This window comes from Dromaius novaehollandiae, chromosome 22, assembly GCF_036370855.1.
Source record: "Dromaius novaehollandiae isolate bDroNov1 chromosome 22, bDroNov1.hap1, whole genome shotgun sequence".
NCBI lineage: Eukaryota > Metazoa > Chordata > Aves > Casuariiformes > Dromaiidae > Dromaius > Dromaius novaehollandiae.
The window spans coordinates 11,345,665-11,366,076 of NC_088119.1; the positions used below are offsets into that span (position 1 = coordinate 11,345,665).

Consider the following 20,412-nt stretch of genomic DNA (forward strand, 5'->3'; position numbering starts at 1 on the left):
TTTCAGATCCTTAACCGTGATAATGATGTACACAGCTGATCAGAAGCTGTGGCCCAGGTACAGTCTTTGACCCAGTAAGTTCCTAATCACTGAGCAATGGAAGCTGGACAGCTGTAGCTGGGGAAGGCTCACACTCTGCTTACCTGTTCTTGGGTTCTTCACCAAAGTATTCAGTACTTATTGCACTCAGACATAGGTTACTGGCTATATCGACCTTTAATCAGTCCCGTTATGGTCATTCTTATGACTGTACAGAACAAAAAGCCCCTGCCCCTCTAGCAAGTTTTAGCTGTCTTTCCTCAGCCAGTGCTGAACAGTTTGTCCTTCCCTGCCCTCCTTTTGGAGAGCTCTTCAGCACTGGTTCAGCTGCAATGCTGCTGACAGCCGTTGTCAACAGTAGATAATTTTCAGTGTGGACAAGATGCCAGAGTCCAGACTGAGTTCATGGAACTGAAGGTAAAAAAAATCTCCTTTCTGAAGCAGCGGCCTGTTGACTTGGGGTCAGTGTGATGTTCTGTCTTGGTCTGTACCTGTCTGCTTGCAGGCACATTGCTCCCAAACGGCATTTGGAGGCTCGTTAGGGGTGTTCCACTCTGTCGCTGGTGACAGCAGTGCTGCACCTCATTGCTCCCAGAGGAATTCCCGTGCGCCAGCACGTTGCTGCTGGAACAAGGCACCATTGGCATTAGTGCTGAGTTCTTGTCATGCTGGGCTAATGTGGTCGGAGATCCTTTCTGGAGTCTGTCATTGCTACAGGATTTCTGGTGGTTTAGTTGAGAGTAAGCAGATAGCACAGCACACGGTGGCATGCCTGCCGCCCATCAGCGCCAGAGCCGCTTGGCAGTTTGACGTGAGCTCTAATCGGTTTTACATGCCGTATTTTTTAACTCTTGACAGTAGCATCTCCTTCCATCTCAGTCGAGTGGCCGTTCTGCCAGCCTGGGTTGTGAGCCCCTGTTGAAGGCACTGAAGGAGTTTAGAGGCAGGACGAACGTGATACTCTTCTCTGCCCACCATGTATTGCTTAATCTTTAAAGCGGATGGATACATCATCGACACAAAGATGGCGAGGTCTGTCTTGGCGTACATGCCTCTGTGCACTGTCTCACCAGGTGACGTGTGACCGTGGCTCAGCAAAACCAGTTCTGTACAGCCGCAGCCAGCGATGTCTGGAAGGGAAGGCCGGCGCAGGCTGCCAGGCCGCGTGCCCGGGCCTCGCTGCGCGTCCCAGCAGAGGGAGCACGTTCGCCTGGAGCTCGTGTCCCGCCAGCCCCTGCTGCAGCTCCTCTGTGCCGGATCGTGCCTGTATCACGGGTCTCTGGTGAGCCCAGGATCCTCCCTGCGCGTTCACAGCACAGACTGCAGCCAGGAAAGTCCCCGCGTAGGAATTGCCTTTTACCAGTGTCTACTCTGGGCTTGTGATGTCTAAGATCTGCTTCTCCTGCCCTTTTCATGCTGCTCATATTGAGTCTTCCCCTCTTTTGCTGCTGTGTCCTCTCCTCTTGCTGCTCTCCTATCCACTGCAGCAAACTCTGTTTTCGTGCTGGCGATTGTGTGCACCGGATGGCACCCGCTTTTAACCCTGAATAATGAGTCTTTATCAGACAGGCCCAGGATGTTTGTATTTCTCGCTTTTTATATAGGTGTTTACCTACCCCTCAGTACTGTCTTCTCTTACGAGTTGCATTTGCTGTATATAACCTTGCTCTCCTTGACTCAGTCTGTGTTCTTAATTAAATTTGTTCCCTTCTTAGGAAATGGCTGATGTGACATTAGATAAGCCTAAAACTAGCCTTTTTCTTTCCAAGGCATTTCTGGCAGTCATTCACTGCTCTTTTTCAGCTTCCTATTAGTTGCTTATTCAGTGAGAAGAGGAGGAAGAATATGCTTCCCCCTTCCTTCAGAATGGACGTGGTGTTTGATACCTTTTTCGGCACTTGTGTGCGCAGACACCCTCTCTGTCAATGGCAACAGGTCGCATGTGGCCGTGCCCGCGAGCTCCTTGTGCGCTGGACTGCCGCTGGTTCTCGGTGCCGTGTAACGCAGGCGTTGCTGCGGTGGCAACGAGGGGCTCGCACAAAGGCTGCCTTTGTGTCAGATAGGTTATAGACTGGCTCGTGTATGCGGGAAGAGTTGTGAGACTGAGAGGAGCCACTGGCTGGTACTGCTGTGTCTGGAGGAGACCAGATGCTTGTTGGCTGTTCCTTCTTATGACGGTGACAGTGGCAGTTTGTAGCTCATAGTGATGTAAGCACCCGCCATCAGGTGAAAACAAAGTTGTTTTTATTGCCCTCTGAAATTGGCTTCCTTATCTTTGTACAGTGCTCTATAGCGTTTAGTGACGTAATCATGGGCTTGGGACATCAGAGCTAGTCTGGCTTACCTTGGCCAGAGATGTGCGTGTGAGCGCTGTTGTGGTTTGGAAGCCCTTGGGTGCTAGGTAGATTGGAAGGAGGCGTAATTAAGCTGTTAAGAGGGACAGAGCATAATAGCCTCCAACCACAACTTTCTCTTTAATTGAAACCATCACGCCTCTTCAGTGTGCTTCAGATACACAGCAGCAGCGTGGGAGCTGCGCACCCTCCCCAGAAGAAAGCAGAAGGCCAGGGAGGCTCGTGTTTGCTTAGGCACCTAACGCCTGTTTGGATGCTTCCTCACATGCCTGTTTTCTTCCATCGTGCTGTGTCGCACTGTGCTGTCTGGGGTAGGCGCCTCAGTCTGCATCCAGCGCAGAGGGTCCTGATCCTTTGTCACAGGTTTTTTGGCATTACATAATTAAAAAAGCTACTATTTACACTCAGAGCTATACCAACAAGGGTACAGTTTAGCCTACTGCTCTGACCAGTGTTGTTCTAGCCTTAAACTCGGCGGGGAATAGAGTTGTCATCACTTGTGTGAGGAAAACGAGGTTCGGAAAGGAATGAGAACATCGCGTGGTAGCGGGTGGAAGGCAGAACCCCGACTCCCTGTCCCGGCTCTGCTCCACTACGTTTCCTTTATATTCTTTGGCAGCACAGGAAGAAATCCAACAACCTTACGTAGTAAAAAATGAAACAACTAGCAACCGTTCACAAAACAAATCATCCATAAATGCAGAGGAAGAACTGCCGCGGGTGTGTTACAGCTCAGTGGTCAGGATTAAGTGCAGGTCTGTGCGTGCTGGGAGGAAAATAGCCCAGTGCCCAAGCAGGGTTTGGTCAGCAAAGCTGCGGAAAGTCACCTCGATGAGATTCTGCTTTCTAGGGTCGGAAGAGAAAACCAGGAGCAGGCAGATAACACATGGCCAGTCCCTGGAGAGGATTGTGCTGAACTGTATGGGCAACAACAGCCTGCTTCAGGGACGTGGGCTGGGGAAGGGCTGTGGGGGTGCTGCTGTTGTGGGGAGGGATGAGAACGAGCGGTGGGAGCTGCACAGAGCCTGGGTTAGGCGGCAAGGGAAACAGTAAGAGATCAGGTGTCACCGGTTCCCTTGTGTCTGCGTCTCCTGCGGCAGCAGGTCGCCGCTCTGCATCCCCCGGGCGTGCAGCGGCATCCCGCGGGGAGCTGCCTGCGCTCCCGCCTCTCCCGAGCGGCCCCGTTTCCCTGCACGTTGCTGCCTGTTTCCTTGCACAGGCAGAACGCGATGCCGTGGCGCAGGTGAGGCGAGAGCTGTCGCGCCCGTGTTTCACTGCTGTGCTGTCTAGGGTGGTCAGTGGGGCTGCGGGCAGCTTAGTCCGTTATCACAGAGCGCCTGGTCCCTGGTAGGAATCGGGGTTGGGTGCAGGAGCTGGCTGACGCGGGGCTACGCAGATCTCTGATTCTGGCCAGCGACCTTGTCTGTCGACTCGGAGGTCGCTGCCACATCTGGCCACGCTGATTATAGGCTCGGTGGCCAGGGTGAGGTGGAGCACGGGGTCTGGTGCTGAGATAAGGTGCTATCAGGCCGTGCGCACTCAGACCCCGCTGCCCGCGGGGAGGAAAAACTGCAGAACTTTTTCACTTAGTACAGCTAGTTAGGATCAAGAGTTGTTTCAGTTTGATAAATACGTAACCTGGGATAAATTTGTACATGGGTTACGTCTGTAAGCCTGGGCTAAGGAAATCCTGGGAAGACTTATCTGCCCGGTGCTAAAGCCACAACTGAGGTTTGAATGACATCTCATCCTCCCTTAATTTACGTGCGTTAGGGTAACGGTGGCACGCAGTGAGATGAGGTGGGGATGCCGGCGGGTGTGCAGTGCTGCAGCCCGCCAGGACACGGCTCCTTGCTCCCTGTTCCCGTCAGGATCACGGATTCGGGAGTTCTGTGACTGGGGGGGTGGTGATATTCTGTAGTAATATCCTGCTTTGCGCTCAAGGCAGTGCTTGGATCCCGTGCCGGCCAGGAAGGGGCGGTGTGAAGGGAGGACGGCAGCACTGAGCAGCTGATGTGTTGCTGGGCTCTTCTGACTGTGTTCACCCCTCTTGGCACTCTGGCCCGGTCGTGCCATTGCCGCTGTTCCTGCGGCGCCTTGTCCGTATCCTGCGCCCTTCTGCTTCTGGCTCCTAAAGGCCTTTCTCTCCGCCCTGCTCGTCTTAGCATCCCGTGGGATCTGCTCACTCCTGACGTTTCCTAATAGGAAAGGTATGTTACTGGAACCCTCCTCCTCCCTGATCCTCCCCAAGATGTGCAAACGTTAAGGCAAATCCAGGAAGCTCAACTCGTTTGTCGGGCTAGCCCGATCTGCCATTTCACTTGCCGCGCTGTGCAGTCTGAGCTGTGCATCCCCATCTCATGCGGAAGGCACCTGGGCGTCCCTGGCTGAAGCAGTTTCGTGGGTACACAGACCCCCTCTGTGTCTGGACCTGTCTTGGCCCCTCGGTCATCCTGCCAGGAGCTCTGAGGTCAGAACGGACAAGTTCTGGCAGTGCTCACTGGAGCTAGCAGGGGAGACACCGGAGCACTTAACTGAGCAGTTCTTTGATTAGTGATCTAATCCCAAGGAGAGCGATTACACAGTCCCCTGTTCTCTTCCTGGCAGCCAAATGCATGTGAAAAATAGGTTAAATTGCCTGATTACAGCGGCTCCTCAAAGTGAAGGGCTGGCACTGGCACCACAAGCCCAAAAGAAACGTCACCCTGATAACGTGCAAGGGTGTTGTGTGTATTTTCTGAGCGCTGGGAATGAGCTGTTGATCGTGGACTGGAACTTTCTGCTTTCAGCCCAAGTCTGACTCCAGCTTGACACCTTGGGACCAGGTCAGGAAGATATCCAGAGAGCATACGTAACAGTCTTGTGGTCATTCCTGTTCTTCCCCGTGCAGAAGGGAGCAGAGAGGTGGGATCCGTTTTCTCTCCCTCTGAGCTCTGCCCCGTGGGCCAGAAGCAGGCCTGGGGGCGGGCTGGGTTGAAGGTGCCGTCTGGAGCACGCGGCTGCCTGTGTCGGAGGTGGTGGGAATTCCACCTCGGAGCAGCAGTGTTGCTCTCAGGATAGATTCGTTTTCCCGTTTAATCTGGGAAGCAATCGTTCCGTGCTGAGTGGTGCTGAGGTCGATATCCCGCCCCAGCGGCTGTGCCGGAGCTGCGGGGTGCCCGGATTTGCCTCCCTGCTGGCAGCCGCAGAACAAGGCTCGGCGTTCCCCCGTGCTGCCCTGTGCGTCAAGTAGAGGGTTTTCAGCTGGAAGGGACTGAAATCTCCAGCTTCGCTGAAAGCTGCAGTCAGGATAGGATAAAAGTAAAAGCAATTACTTTTTAAGCAGGGAACTTTGTAAGCCTGACATATGTTGGGTGAATTGGAAAGCTACAGCCTTGTTTCCTATGGCTTTGGTGGGCTCTGGAGGAGAGGAAAAAGTCGAAAGATGGGGCATGAAGGACGACGGTTCTTCGTGTGCCCTCTCCTCCTGCCTCCCCCGGGGCTTCGGCAGAGGGTCGCCTGGCTCGCGCCCGGGCCCTTTAGCTTTGTGCAGCCTGCGAGATGCTTGGGGAGAGAGTTCAGGGGAAGGGAGAGCCCGAGAGATGCCGCAAGGGAGGTGTTTGCCTGGGGAGCAGGGATGCACCCTCCTTTTGGATGCGGATCTGGTGAAAAGGGAGGGTGTGTCCGCCCTGGCGGAAGAGTGCGTCTGAATAAAACACCGCATTTGGCAGGGTGGAGCCATATTCTACAGCACAAGTCTTCCCTAGCAGGAGCGTCGGGGGTGCTGTGCCCATCAGCCCCTCCCTCCTGGCCTTCTGTCTTTGGCAGCCGTCAGCCTGGTGCCTTGGGACAAGGGGCCTCTCTCCCGGGAGGCACCAAGCAGAGCGCTGCGGAGGGGCAAAGCTTCAACAGTCGTGTTTCAGCCTCCAGCGACTGCTCTGTTAACGCGCCCCGAGCCTGCTCTCGGGAGCGACGTGCAGGGGGGACGTGCTCGCTCCCCAGCTCGCCAGCCCTGGCTGCACCTGAGCGGTTTTCAAGCAGAAAAGAGACGCCCGATCAAATTCTCTTCTTGGGGCAGTTTCACCTGGTTTCTTTGTTTCGCGGGCTGGGCAAGCAGGGGTGAAGGAACGGGGTCGTGTGAAGGTAGCGCAGGTCTGCCTGGGCTCGGATTAGCAGTCTGAGGCGCAGCCTGTGCAGGGCTTCTGCGGAAACAGCATTTCATTACCGCGTCTCCCTCTCCCGCCCGGCCGGGGGGATCTGAGGGGCTGCAGCGGTGCTGGGACTTGGAGCCGCAGCCCGGGGATCGCCGGGTGTCATCCTGCGTATGCAGGGTGAGCGTTGGAAATCTGCGGGGAGGACATTGCTGGGCTACCGTTTCCATCTGCCCCTTAATGTTTCTCTTATCGTTGAATAGAAACACTCTGACCTTAGGGAAAATAAATTAACGTCGGCTTCAGTTGCTTTGTATTTTGTGTAAATAGTTCCACTGAGCAGAACAACTTAATTTAAACTGTAGAGACAACAAGCTCTTGTCTGCACTTTGGGTTAGTGCATGGCTGGAGCAGACATTTATATTTTAATGTTTGCATGGCCCTAATTTTAGGATTTCACCCAGTAGCAAACTGAGAGGAGGGGTTGTCTCAGGCTGCGCAGACAGGCACGGGACCTGGCGGCTTGTGAGAACAGCGAGCTGCTCCCCACGACCTGGGGGAGAGGGACAGCTGCTGTTTCTTGTAAACACGCTGCTCTGAAATCCCGAGTTAAAAGCTCTAAGTAAACGTCTAAAACAAGCACTTCCCTACAGCTCAGTTTGGCCTGCGTCACCCTGTCTGGTGCTTCAATTACACCAGCCCCATTGCCAGGACCGTTTCCAGCGCCGCCGGAGAGCAGAGTGCTGGCGGGAGCCGGGGCGGGGAAGGGGCTGGCGGAGCCCCACGGCCCCGTCTGCCTCTGCGAGGAGAGGAGGGCTGAGGGGACCCCGACGTAGCGACCTGGGAGCACGCGGCGCTGGTTCCCTGCGTGGCCGTTTCGCAGCAGCCGGGCTCACACCCAGGCTTGCTGCGGGGGACAGGATGGGGACCTGCAGCCGCCCGCGGTGCCTCGTGCCCGCGCGCAGCCTGCGCGCCGACCCCGGTGCCGGTGTGCGGAGCCCGGTGTGGGTGTGCGGAGCCCGGTGCGGGTGTGCGGCGCCCGGTGCGGGTGTGTGGTGCCCGGTGCGGGTGTGCGGAGCCCGGTGCCAGGGTGCAGGGGCCTGCGTGCCGCGCAGAGTGGTGCCCCGTGCCGGGGACGCTGCACGGAGCCGCTGTGCGCGGTGCCTGTGCCTGTGTCTGCTGTGCGGCACCCAGCACCGGTGCTCGGGGCGTGCAGCCCGTGCCCAGCGCGCAGAGCCCAGGCACCGTGTGCGTTGCCTGGGTCGCGGCGCTCAGGGAGAGGGACAGTGACGGTGCCCCGTGCCTGTGCCCGGCGCACGGATCCTGTCTGTGCCTGGTGCCGTGCGCGCTGCCCGTGTGCTGCATGCTGCCTGTGCTGGTGGCGGGTGCACGGAGCCCGGTGCCTGATGCCGGTGCCCGGTGCACAGAGCCCGGTGCCGGTGCATGGTGCCGGTGCCCATGCCCAGCGCGTGGAGCCCGGTGCACGGTGCCGGTGCCCAGCGCGTGGAGCCCGGCGCCGGTGCGGGAGCGGGAGCGGGAGCGGGGGCCGGCGGGGGCCGCTCCCGCGGCGGAGGCGGGGGGCGGCGGCCGCGGGAGGCGGGGCCGGGCCGGGCCGGGGGAGGTGCCGCCGGGCGGGGCCGGGCGGGGCCGGGCCGGGGCCGGGGCCGGGGCCGGGGCCCGGGCCGGGGCTCGGCGGGCGCGGGCGGACGGCGGCGGCGCCAGGTGCGAAGCTGCGCGGGGAGCGGCTGAGCCGCCGCCGTCGCCGCCGCGGGCCGATGCTGGCGGCGGAGCCGGCCGCCGCCGGCGGGGCCATGTCCCAGCCCGAGGCGGAGCGGGCGGGCGGCGGCGGCGCGGCGGAGCCGGAGCCCGAGCCGGAGCCGGAGCCGGGACCCCCCGGGCGGGCGCCGCACCGCAGCCGCGGCCGGCGGCTCTCGGGGCGCGAGTCGCGGCGCCCGTCCGGCCGCTTCAGCCGCCGCAGCTCGGCCGAGCTGGAGCTGCTGGGCTACGCGGCGGCAGCGGCGGCGGCGGCGGGGCCGGGCGGCGCGGGGCGCGGGGGGCCGGGGCCGGGGTCGCCGCCGCCCGCCGCCCGCCGCCGCGAGCCCGAGGAGACGGAGAGCGAGGAGGTGGAGACGCGCGCCGTGGCCACCTCCCCCGACGGCCGCTTCCTCAAGTTCGACATCGAGATCGGCCGCGGCTCCTTCAAGACCGTGTACAAGGGGCTGGACACGGAGACCACCGTGGAGGTGGCCTGGTGCGAGCTGCAGGTGAGGGGCGCGGGGGGCTGCGGGGCGCGGGGCTGCGGGGCGCGGGCGGTGGGCTGCGGCGCCGGCTGCCCCTCGGGTGGGCCGGGGCTCTGCGAGCGGCTCGGTCCCAGGCGCGCGCCCTTCCCGTGGCGGCATCGCCTCCCTGGGCCGGAGCCCTGTCCGCACTCGGGGACTGGGCCGCCGGCACCCGTGGGCTGGTTGGGGTCGGGGTTGGGGTCGGGGTTAGCACCACGGCCGCTCTCCTGCCCTCCCGCGCCCTCCTGGTCCCCGCGGGCTGCCTGTCCCGGGGAGAGGGGCTTAGGCAGGGGCGGTTGGCAGCTCTTCTCCTTCCCGTCCCCTCGGCGTTCGCAGCCCCTCTCCAGCCTTGAATCCCTCTCCCCGTCTGCTGGTGCCTCGGGGCCGGCGTGCTGCGCCGGGAAAAGGCAAGGCATCTCCACGGGGGCCGCAGCACGTGCCGAAAGCAGTGCACAGGTTGTTGAATCACCCCAGTTCGTCGTTAATCATGTCGGCGCTGGCTCTGCAGCGGGGCTGCAGCAGCAGAGCCGCGCGCGGTCCCTGCAGCCCGGCTCAGGTTCCCGCTGCTCTCCGAAGGTGCCGCGAGCTGGCCGGCGCCTCAGAGCCGCGCGGGGCTGTTGGCCCGGGCCCAGGCTCCTGCTTAACGCGGCGCTTCCCAGCCCTCCCGCCCATCACATGCTGTTTTCCATTCGCTGTGTCGCTGCCTGCGCGATGGCAGCGCTCCGGGAGTGCCCGCGCTCCCCGTGCCGGTCCGGCTCCAGGGAGCGCGCCGGTGGATCCCGGGCCAGGCTGGGGGCTGAGCCCTGCGCTCGCCCTGGGAAGGGCAGCCTGGGACAGCAGCGTCCTCTCCTCGGCGCGCGGTCCCGTGCCAGGGCTGGAGGGCTGCTCCGATGGCCCCGGGCACGCTCGCGGGCACGTGTCTGCGGCACGCTCGAGGCTGGGCGGTGAGCCTGCTTCCAGGGGACGGCGCGTCCTTGGCTCGCGCCGGCTGCTCGTCCTTGATGGCAGCGGTGTCCGGAGGCACCTGCGGCTGCCGCGGTTTCCGCCACCCTGCCGGGGCTCTCCGCTAACTGCGTCCGGACCGGCGGTTTTCCGGGTCTGGAAGCAGCTTCCCTGCCCCCTCTCCCCCACATCCCGCCGTGCCTTTCGCCGTCCCGCAGCCTGACAGTGGTGCTGATGCCGGGGCGCTGAGGGCAGCAGCCAGGGTGTCGCTCCCCAGCGCCTTCCCCGGCTCCGGCTCTTGGTGGATCCGGCCGCAGAGGCGAGGCTGCCTAGGGATGGTCCTCCCGCGGGGCTCCCCTGGGCTCCGCAGAGCCCCCGGGGAGGGGCTTCTGCTGAGTCCAAAGTCTCCGGCGGGCTCCCTGGCCCTGGTGGCTGTCATAGCTGGAAGGTCCAAGTCCTTGTTTGCATAGAAAAACGTGTCTTGCAAGTTTGTTGTCTTGTTGCTAAAACCTCGGTGCAGCTGCACGCTGCTGCTGGGCTGCGTCCTTGGGGACAGCTGCAGCCAGGCGATGGAAGAAGAGACCCTTAGGTAATGGTGAGCGATTTGGGGGAGGGCTCGCTGTTCCGCCAGGGAGGCAGGTGAGGCCTCGGGCCTGAGCCTGGCTCCGTGGGGTTGCACAACGGCTCCGGCGCCTGCTGAGCGCAGGCTCCGCCGTCCACCCTCGCTTCGCCCCTCGTCCCCGTTCCAGCATATCCCTTCACATGCTGGCGAAAAACCAGTCTGGCACTAGCCGGGAAGGAGGTTTCTTGGTAAACCCGGTGACTTTCTCGGGGTGAGTCAGCCCTGCCCGGCTCTTCCTGCCTGGGAGCTCCGCGTTCCTCCTCGTGGGTCCGTGCCCGTCTGCACAAGCGCGTCCCCGCTCCCCCGGGCTCGCAGCGGTGTGCGGTGACCTGCGACCGCGCTGCTCCGTCCCAGGGCATCGCTGGCTCTGGCAGCAGGGGCTCCGCTTGGCCACGCGCCTCGTGCGGCTTGGCAGGGAGCGCTGGCACGGCGCTACCACCGCGGTGCCCTCGGGAGGGGGCTGCGTCCTCCCCGCTGGCGGGGGCTCGGGGCGCGCGGCGGTGCGGGGCCGCGGGAGCTGCACGGCCGCCCGCGTTGCTCCCGGGAGATGCGTGCGCAGGGGCCACGTTCCTGCTGGCAGCCGCCAGGGACCGCGCGGTGAGCACCCGGCGCTGGGGCCGGCCGCTAAAGCGAGGGGCCTTGGGCCGCAGGCAGCGCCGGCCCCACGGCGCTCCCCGGCCCCACGGCGCTCCCGCCCCCCCGCGCCAGCCCCTGCTGCTCGCCCCGTCCCGTCCCGCTAACTGCTCTGTCCCGCGTGTCTTCGCCCAGACCCCGCGTCCGTCAGGGCCCGAAGGCGTACAGGCAGACCTTTAAAAGTCTGTTTCCTGCAGTAATCGTGCAAAGAATCAGACACTGTGACACAAATACGGGATTTGTAACCGCAAATAAAAATGGTTGTGGTTCTGCCCTTTTAAAAATAGCTTTGTCCTATGTCTTTCACAGTTCTCCTTTTATTGCCCTTAAAATATAAACGAGTACCTAACCTCAGCCCCGACCTGCAGTTCCGGTCCCGAGCGCCTCGTCCAGCCGTCGCCGAGTCCCTCGATCCCAAATCACAGCCGTCCCCGCGCGCCCGCCCTGCCCGTCGCTCCCCGGTGCCGGGGCTCCCGCGGGACGGCTCCCATCACGGGACGGCTCCCGGGACGCCTGGCCCCCGCGGCGGCGGCCGCCCCTGCCCCTGCCCTTGCCCCTGCCCGCAGACCTGCCGCCACCTGTTTACGTTTTCCAGCTTTAGACCCGAGGCTATTTCTGTCGAAAGGTGCCGAGGGTGGCGGGGAAGGAGGAAGCCGGGAGGAAGCCGGAGGCCCGGAGTGGGGTCAAGCTGTAAATGCGCCGGCCGCGAGCCGCTTTCCCGCAGGGATCCCGTGGAGCCGGGGCGGGAGCTGCTCTGCCTCGGGGTGCGATGCCCCGAAGCGGCTCCCTGCTCCCGCTGCCCGCTGCGGTGCAGGGTGGCCCGGGGGGCTGCTCAGAGGCGCTGGCGCTCGGGGAGGAGAGGCCCGTGCTGCCGCGGGCCCTGGGTCTGCCCTCCCCGGGTCGGCTGGGCTGTGCCGCGGCCGGAGGTGTCGGGGCTGCTTCTATTTCGGGGCTGCGACCGGCAGGGAGGGAGCTGGGCAGCCCCAGCGCCAGCTCCCGCGCCGGCCGAGGCATCGCTATAAATGTACCGCCGCGTGCGCAACGCCCCCCTCCCCGGCGCGGACCTCGGCCAGCACAAAGGGGCTTTCACGGTGCGTCCGCGCCGTCCCGAACGCCCCCGGCTCGCGACACGCTCCGCCGCCCCGGACACGGGCCCCGCGCCAAGCCCCGGCGCCGCGCGCACGCCGAGACCCTGCTGCGGCCGGGCGGCCGCTTCTCTCCCTCCCCGCAGCGCCTGGCCGCGCTCCCCGGCTCGGCCCCGCCGGGCTCTGCCGGAGCCAGCGATGGGGCCGGGGCTGGACCGCGTCCCCCGCGCTCCCGGCCGCGTCCCCGCACGCCGCGCCAGGCTGCTGCCGGCCTGGCTGCGCGCCCTGCCCTGCCCCACGGCCGCGCCAAGACCGGGGCCGCGCTGCCTCCCAGCGCGGGGAGAGCTGCCGGGATGCCCGGCTGTGGGTCGGGATGCCCGGCTGTGGGTCGGGATGCCCGGCTGTGGGTCAGTTGCCACTTCGCCAGCGTGGGAGGACCGGTGCCCGGGAGCGACCCTGGCACGCCGCCCCTCTGCCCCGTACCCGCAATATTGGTGTCGATGCCGCGGTGCCCGGCGGCAGGAGCCCCACTGCGGCGGCGGCTGGAGCCCCGGCTCCCCGCGGGAGGCCGTGGTACCCCGGCGGCGGGGCCCCCCGTGGAGACGCACCGGCCCCCACGACGCCCGCGGGGCCCCACGACGCCCGCGGGGCCGTGCCGTGCCGGGGGCAGTGCCGGGGGCAGCGCCGCGGCTCCGCCGCTGTTTTTCTGCCGGGGTATGAAAGGTCCCATTCATCCCGCGTCGGAGGGCTCAGGTTCTCCTCTGGGCTGAGCCGGTCCCCGAACGCCTGTTAAGAGGAGAGGGGGATCATGGCGCGGCTCCGGCCCGGCCGCGATGCAGCGAGAGCGTTACGCGAGCGCCGCGGGCTGACGGGCGGCTGCGAGCCGAGGAGCGAGCGCGGCCCCTCGGAGCCGGCCGGTCCCGCAGGGCGCCATGTCCCGCTGCCCCCGGCTCGGTGCCGGTCCCACGGGGCGCCGCGCTGCTGCCTCCCGGCTCGGCCCCGGGCGCCGGCTCGGCACGGGACCCTGCAGGGTCGCGTCCCGCCGTGGCGCTGCGCCCGTGCCGGGGCTCGGCTCCCTCTGCCGCTTCACTAACTCGAGCAGGAGGACGTGGAAAAAACGGGCAGGAGCCTCCCGCGCCTGCCTTCCCCACAAAGGGCCCATTGAGGCGGCCGGCAGCCTGCCACGGCGGGGAGAGGCGGCCCCCCCCCCCCCCCCCGGCACCGCGGGGCCGAGGGCACAGGCAGCCGCGCCCCGGTGTCCCCCGAGGGCACCTCCGCCCGCCCGCCCGCCCGTGCCTGCCCCTCGCCTCCCCGCAGACGCGGAAGCTGTCCAAGACGGAGCGGCAGCGCTTCAGCGAGGAGGTGGAGATGCTCAAGGGGCTGCAGCACCCCAACATCGTCCGCTTCTACGACTCCTGGAAGTCGTCCGTCAAGGGCCAGATCTGCATCGTGCTGGTCACCGAGCTCATGACCTCCGGCACCCTGAAAACGTGAGCGGGGCGGCCGGGCCGAGGGGCGCGGGCAGCGCCGGGACGGGGGGGCACCGAGCCGCCGCCGCGGGAGCCGGGGGGACCCGGGGGACCCCGGGCAGGGCTGGGCGCCGGGACGGCTGTGGGCGCTGGTGGCTCCGGTGCCACCCCCTGCCCCCCGCAGCTACCTGAAGCGGTTCAAGGAGATGAAGCTGAAGGTGCTGCAGCGCTGGAGCCGGCAGATCCTCAGGGGGCTGCACTTCCTGCACACCCGCTCGCCCCCCATCATCCACCGCGACCTCAAGTGCGACAACATCTTCATCACCGGCCCCACCGGCTCCGTCAAGATCGGCGACCTGGGCCTGGCCACGCTCAAGCGCGCCTCCTTCGCCAAGAGCGTCATCGGTAGGGCGGCGGGGCCGGGACGGGCGCGGGGCGCCGGCGGGTCCCCGGGTGCTGAGCCCCCCCGCGCCCCCAGGCACCCCCGAGTTCATGGCGCCGGAGATGTACGAGGAGAAGTACGACGAGGCGGTGGACGTCTACGCCTTCGGCATGTGCATGCTGGAGATGGCCACCTCGGAGTACCCCTACTCGGAGTGCCAGAACGCCGCCCAGATCTACCGCAAGGTCACCTCGGTGAGCCGGGCCGCCGCGCGGGGATGCCGCCCCGGCACAGCGCCGTCGCGGTGGCCTCCTGCCGCGGGGCCCGGGCGGGGGACGTGGGGGTCCCCTCCGCTCTCCGCGCGCCGTGGCGTTAAGGGCTGGCACGGCCGCCCCGTGCTCAGCACCGCCGTGCCCCGGCTGCCGGGGTGGAAGTGCAGAGCCCCGGGCAGCACCGGCCCTGCCGGCTGCAGAGGAGGGTGATCGGGGGGCAGCGGGTCCGGGGTGCCCCATGGCCGGGCAGGGGACGATGGTGGCGCCGGTTGCAGCCGGGCAGCGGGTTGCAGGGCCTCGGGGGGCCGCTGGCCCGTGCTTGGCCCCGGGGCCCCGGAGCCCTGCGTGCGGCAGTGCCGGTGCGGCGGCAGAGCCAGCGCCGAGCGCCGGACGGCTGCGTCCTCCTCCGCAGGGGCTGAAGCCCAGCAGCTTCTACAAGGTGAAGGTGCCGGAGCTGAAGGAGATCATCGAGGGCTGCATCCGCATGGACAAGGACGAGAGGTGGGATGGGGGCCGGGACGAGGCTCCGGCGCGCACCAGCTCCCCGTTTGCTCGACCGGCTGCGCAGCTGGACCCGGCTGCCCGGCGAGGCTGGCACGGTGCGGGAGCCGGCACCCCCGGCGTCCCCGCGCTGAGCGCCGCTCCTCCCGCAGGTACACCATCCAGGACCTGCTGGAGCACTCCTTCTTCCAGGAGGACACCGGGGTGCACGTGGAGCTGGCCGAGGAGGACGACGGCGTCAAGTCGGGGCTCAAGCTCTGGCTGCGCATGGACGACACGAAGAAGCTGCACGGCAAGTACAAGGACAACAACGCCATCGAGTTCCTCTTCGAGCTCTACAAGGACGTGGCCGAGGAGGTGGCGCAGGAGATGGTGGGTGCCGGGGCGGATGCCGGGGGCTCGCTGGGCTCGGGGCTCCCGGCCTGACTCTGCCGCGGCGCAGGTGATGCTGGGCTTCGTGTGCGAGGCCGACTACAAGCTGGTGGCCAAGGCGGTGCGGGACCGCGTGGTGGCCATCAAGCGCAAGCGGGAGAAGCTGAAGCGGGCGCAGGAGGCGGCACCGCGCGCCGAGCCGGAGCCGGAGCCAGCGCCGGGCGTGCTGCAGCTGCTGGAGGAGCTGAAGTCCCCGGGGACGCCCGGCACCCCCGCCGCCTCCCCCGCCACCCCCGGCTCCGGCGACTCCGTCTTCGGCAGCGCCTTCCCCCCGGAGCCCGAGGAGCCGGAGGCCGACCAGCACCAGCACTTCGTGTACCGGCACGCCAGCTACTCCTCGGCCACCTGTACGTGGGCGCGGGGCGGCGGGACGCGTCCCGCGGTGCTGTTCCCCTCCGCCCGCCGCGGGGCTGCTCTGGGGCAGACGCCGGGAGACCGGGGCGGGAGCGTGCCGGGGGGCGGACGCCCGGTCCGGGCGCAGGGCACGGCGGGTCCCGTGGGGCCGCGCTCACGCCGCGCTCCTCCGCAGCCGACTGCGAGACCGACGGCTACCTGAGCTCCTCGGGCGTCCTGGACTCGCCGGAGCTGCCGCCGTGGGCCGGCTCGGCGGGGGACTTGGCCAGCCCGCCGCCCGCCCGCCCCGCCCGCCGCTTCCCCACGGTGAGGGGGGCCCGGGGGGGCCGGGGGGGCCCGGGGGGGCCGGGGCTGGGGGGGGCGCCGCTCACCGCCGCTCACCGCCTCTCCCCGCAGAGCATCGCCGTGCGGCTGCCCGCCGAGCCCGGCCCCTCGGCCGGCGACGTCTCCTCGCCCGTGGACAGGTGAGGCCCCGCGCCGGGGCGGCCGGGCCGGGCCGGGGCGGCGGCGCCGGCGGGGGCTGCACTGACGCTCCCCGCAGCTACGCCTCGGACGCGGCCTCCGGCCTCAGCGACGGCTGCGAGGGGCTCTCGGCCGGCGAGCGGGGCGCCGAGACGCCGGGCAGGCGGCCGGCGGGGAAGCTGCTGCGGCGACGTGCCCGGGCCAGGCTGCGCATCACCAACGTGAGTGCCGGGGACGGCCCCCCCTCCCCCCCCGGGACCCCCCCCCCGCTGCCGCGGCCTCACCGCCGCCGCCGCTGCCGCCCCCAGATCTCGGACCAGAGCGACCGCGTGGTGGAGTGCCAGCTGCAGACCTACAACAACAAGATGGTGACCTTCAAGTTCGACCTGGACGGGGACAGCCCCGAGGACATCGCGGCCGTCATGGTGAGCGGGGGCACGGGGTGCCCGCGGCCCCGCCGGGCGCTGAGCGGCCCCTCATCCCCCCCCCCCCCCGCCCCCGGGCAGGTCCGCAACGAGTTCATCCTGGAGTCGGAGCAGGACGGCTTCATCCACCGCATGCAGGACATCATCCACCGCGTGGAGACCCTGCTGCGCAAGGAGGGACGCGGCACCGCCGAGCCCCCCGCCAGCCCCGCCGCCGCCGGCCCCGTGAGTCCCCCGCGCCCCGGGCAGCACCGCCGGCTCCCGTCTGGGATGGGGACGGGGACGGGGACGGGGATAGGGACGGGGACAGGGCCGCCAGCTCAGCCTCTCCCTCCGCGGCAGGCGGACCTGCAGCTGCAGGAGCTCTCGCGCTCCGTCTCCTCGTCCTCGCTCAGCGGTACGTCCCGCCGCGGCGCCGTGCCCCCCGCGCCCCCGCCCCGCTCGGGGCCCGTCCGCCCCGCCACCGCGGCCCCGGCGCTCACGGCAGCCCCCGCAGACCTGGGCTGCGCCAGCCCCAGCTTCTCGCTGCCGTCGCCGGCGCTGCCCTCGCTGAGCAGCTCCCCGTCGGAGAACGACCTCGCCGGCCCCGCCGCGCCGCCGGGCTCCCCCGCAGGTAACGGCCCCCGCGGGGCCGCCGCCTCCCTCCATCCGTCCCAGGGGGCCGCCGGCCCTGCTGACGCCCTCTCCCCCGCAGGCCCCCCCAGCGCGGCGGCGCAGGGCTGGCCCCCGGCTCCGTGGCCCCCGGCGGCTCCGGCGTTGCTGCCCCCCGGCAGCCCGGGGGGGTCGGTGGAGCCGGCGCTGCCCCCAGCCCGCCCATCCCCGCCGCCCGTCCCCTCCGTGCTGGGGGCGCCCGGCAGCCCCCCCGCGCCCGCCGCCGCGCCGCCCTGGGCCCCCGCCGCCCCGCTGCTGTCGCTGGCCAACGTCTTCTCGCTGGCGGTCATGAGCGTGGCCCACACGCTGCTGCCCGCCGTCTTCTCCATCGCCGGCTCGGGCGCCCGCCTCCACCCGCCGCTGCCGCCCCGGCCCCAGAGCCTGGTCCTGGGGCCGCCGCGCTTCGCCTACCCCGACGCCGCCGGCCTGGCCAGGGCCGCCCCCACCAGCGGCGGAGCCCCGGGGCCGGCGGGGAACGGCGGCTCTGCCGGGGGGGCCCCCGTGCCGGCACCAGCCCCCCCGGGCAGCGAGGCCCCGGCGAGTCCCCTGCCGCCGCCGCTGAGCCCCTCGGCGCCGGGCGGGCTGGAGGGCGACACGGTGAGTGCGGGGACCCGGGTGGCCCCACGCGGGGCTCGGCGGCTGGGGAGGACGGAGTCGTCGTGCCTGGTCCTGCCCTGGGATGGGGCACCGCTGCCCTGCGGGATGGACGGCTCGGAGCCCTGGGGAAGCTGGGAGCCCCCGGGGTGCAGGGAGGGTCTGGGACCCAGGAGCCCCCGGGGACGCGGGGGGAGCCGCCTGGGATGCAGGGAGCCGCCTGGGATGCAGGGGGAGCCCCCGGGATGCAGGGAGCGTCCCTGAGACCTGGGATGCGGGAGCCCTTAGGGATGCAGGGATGGTCCAGGCCCTGGGAGCCCCTGGGGATGTGGGGAGGGGCTGGGATGCAGGATCCCCCCTGGAGTCCCTGGGGACGTGGGGAGGGTCCAGGCCCCGGGCGCCCTGGACGTGGTGCCTGGGGCGGGTCGCTCCGGCTGACGGCCGCGGGGCATCTGCCAGGTGCCGCTCTGCTCCTCCAAGCCCGGCCACCAGCTTGTCGTCTCGGAGTCGCCGGCCGCCGGCGCGCCCAAGGCCCGGCTCTCGCCCATCAACGAAGGTGAGGCAAGGAGGCGCCAGCGTGCGCCGCGCGTGCCGAGCCGCGGCGGCCGCTAACTCGCCTTCCCGTCCCTGCCAGAAGCCAGGCCCCAGATCCTGGGCCGGTTCCAGGTGACGCCGTCCAGGGACCCGGCCGGGAGCTCCCCGCTGCTGGGCCGCGAGGGTGGCGAGCCGCCTGGCCGGGAGCCCCGGGAGCCGGCGGCCGGCAGCCCCCCGCCGCCCGCAGCCCCCGATGCCGAGAGCAGCACGAGCAGCGACTCGGACTCGGTGCTGGAGCCGGCGGCGCAGGAGCCCGAGGCCGACGAGGTGCTGGCTGAGGGCATGCCGGCGGCGCTGCCGGAGAGCGACCGTGAGGGCCCCGGGGAGGAGGGCGCAGAGACCACGCCGCAGGCGGTGCTGAGCCAGGTGTGGCTGAGCTACTCCCGCAGCATGTCCTACCTGAGCAGCGACGACACCGAGAGCGAGGACGAGGAGATCTGGGAGGAGCTGCAGAACCTGCGGCAGAAGTGAGCGGCCCCGCAGCGAGCCGAGGGCGGTCACGGCGTGTTCCCGGCACCGCCAGGGCCAGAGGGGAGGGAGCCGGCGGGTGCACGCCGCGCCGGAGAGGCACGGGGGGCTGCTGACCTGTGGGGCTGCAGGAGCCGAGGCATCTCCCTGCCCGCCCCGCGGGCGCTCCTGTCCCAGAGGGGAGGTTTAGCCGGAGCCCCGGCGTGGAGGGTGGCTCTGCTCCCAGCCCCGTCTCGTCCCCAGGCACCTCGCCGAAGTGCAGCTGCTGCAGAGCGCCCAGAAGAAGGAGATCGAGGAGCTGTACCTGCGCATGGGGAAGCAGCCGCCGCTGGGCATCGTCTCCCCCGCGGCCATGCTCTCCAGCCGCCAGCGACGCCTCTCCAAGGGCAGCTTCAACCCGTCGCGCCGCAACAGCCTGCAGCGCCTGGAGCTGGCGCAGCCCACAGGTACCGCCCGGGCCTGCCCGTGCCCGCGGCGCTCTGCCCGGGCGGCGGCAGGGACCCGCCGGGCTGCGGAGGGGCCGGGCCTGCCCCGGGCAGGGCTCAGCGCCGTCCGTCCCCGCAGGAATCATGCGCCGAAACTCGCTGAGCGGCAGCAGCACCGGCTCCCAGGAGCAGCGGCTCAGCAAGGGGGTGACCTTTGCTGAGGACTTCAGCCGGGCGGTAAGGGGAGGGTGCTAGCTCCTGCCCCCCGCAGCACTCGCGGCAGCCCCGGCTCACCCGTCCTCGTCTCCCCACAGTAGCCAGCTGGCCAGGAGCGATTTCGCCAACTACCTCAACCAAGTGCCTGCTGCCCCGGAGGGCCGGCGAGAGCCCTTGGCATCTCCTGGGACGACCACGCTGGTCCTGGGGGAGCAGCCTCCTCCCTCGCGCTGAGCCCACGGGGCTGGGTGCACTCGCGCCCCGGGGAGGAGCCCGGCCGCGCTCCTGGGAAGCCGGGGCAGCGTTGCGGGCTGCCCCTTCTCCCCCGCGTGGCCGGGGTGCTGCCGTGCCCCGCGCGGGGGTGAGAGGGGCCACCCCAGCCCAGCTGCCTTCACCCTGCACGTGCCCGCAGGACCCGCTGTCGGGCGAGCCCCAGCCCTGGCCGTTTACTCAGGCCCAGCCCCGGCTGTGGGCAGGGCGCGGGCTGGCTCTGCTCCTTATGGCCTCCCTCACTTCACGCTTTTCTCCCGGCCCCACGGTCCCCGAGCTGGGCCCGCAGTGCGCAGCACATCCGCTCAGCCCGGCCGTCGTCGTCCCTTCGGGGCAGAACCGCGCATCCGTCGTGCCCCGGCCGCCCGCCCCGCTCTGCCCTCAGCGCTGCTCCGGCCCCGCGCTGCCTTCGACAACATGCGCTGGTCCCGCGCCAGGCACGGCTCGCCCTGCGGCTCGCTGCCCACTGGCCTCCGCGCTGCCACCCGCCAGGCTGCCCCCACCCTGGCTGCAGCCCCCCCTTTTCAGACGCTTTGAGTAGCTGCGAATGAAGCTGGCTGAAGAGTGGGAAGACGATTCCCTCATCCACATAACATGATAGAGCCCAGTGTACCACGAGCGGCAGCTGGTGCAGTTTGTTATGAACTGATGTCTGGAAAATGTTTTCATAAAGACAAATTAAAAACAGAGGGGGGCTGTGTGTGTTCTGCGCTGTGGCAGTTGCTGATGCAGTCTCTGCCCCCGGCTTCTGGTAGGAGTGCAGACTGAGCATGATAAAATAAAGCACAAAATGGAAAAAATCCCCTAATCTCA

General features: G+C 67.8%; 1 protein-coding gene across 4 annotated transcripts; it reads left to right on the plus strand.

Moving 5' to 3' along the window:
• Positions 1–4,301: 4,301 nt before the first annotated feature.
• On the plus strand, positions 4,302–20,286 carry WNK4 (WNK lysine deficient protein kinase 4). 4 transcript variants are annotated; one of them, XM_064524812.1, is made up of 20 exons: positions 4,302–4,603; positions 13,402–13,574; positions 13,738–13,958; positions 14,032–14,189; positions 14,620–14,708; positions 14,861–15,080; positions 15,151–15,487; positions 15,670–15,800; positions 15,891–15,958; positions 16,036–16,177; positions 16,265–16,381; positions 16,463–16,606; positions 16,724–16,778; positions 16,878–16,994; positions 17,076–17,629; positions 18,086–18,182; positions 18,261–18,687; positions 18,932–19,134; positions 19,253–19,350; positions 19,431–20,286. In XM_064524812.1, exons 2-20 carry the CDS (start codon positions 13,453–13,455, stop codon positions 19,692–19,694), a joined length of 3,564 nt encoding a protein of 1,187 aa, XP_064380882.1. In that variant the 5' UTR covers positions 4,302–4,603; positions 13,402–13,452; the 3' UTR covers positions 19,695–20,286. The 4 variants fall into 4 exon arrangements, with proteins under 4 accessions (XP_064380882.1, XP_064380879.1, XP_064380880.1 ...); XM_064524809.1 differs by lacking the exon at positions 4,302–4,603 and adding an exon at positions 8,199–8,787; XM_064524810.1 differs by lacking the exon at positions 4,302–4,603 and adding an exon at positions 8,199–8,787 and having other exon boundaries at positions 18,264–18,687.
• The last annotated feature ends 126 nt before the right edge of the window (positions 20,287–20,412 follow it).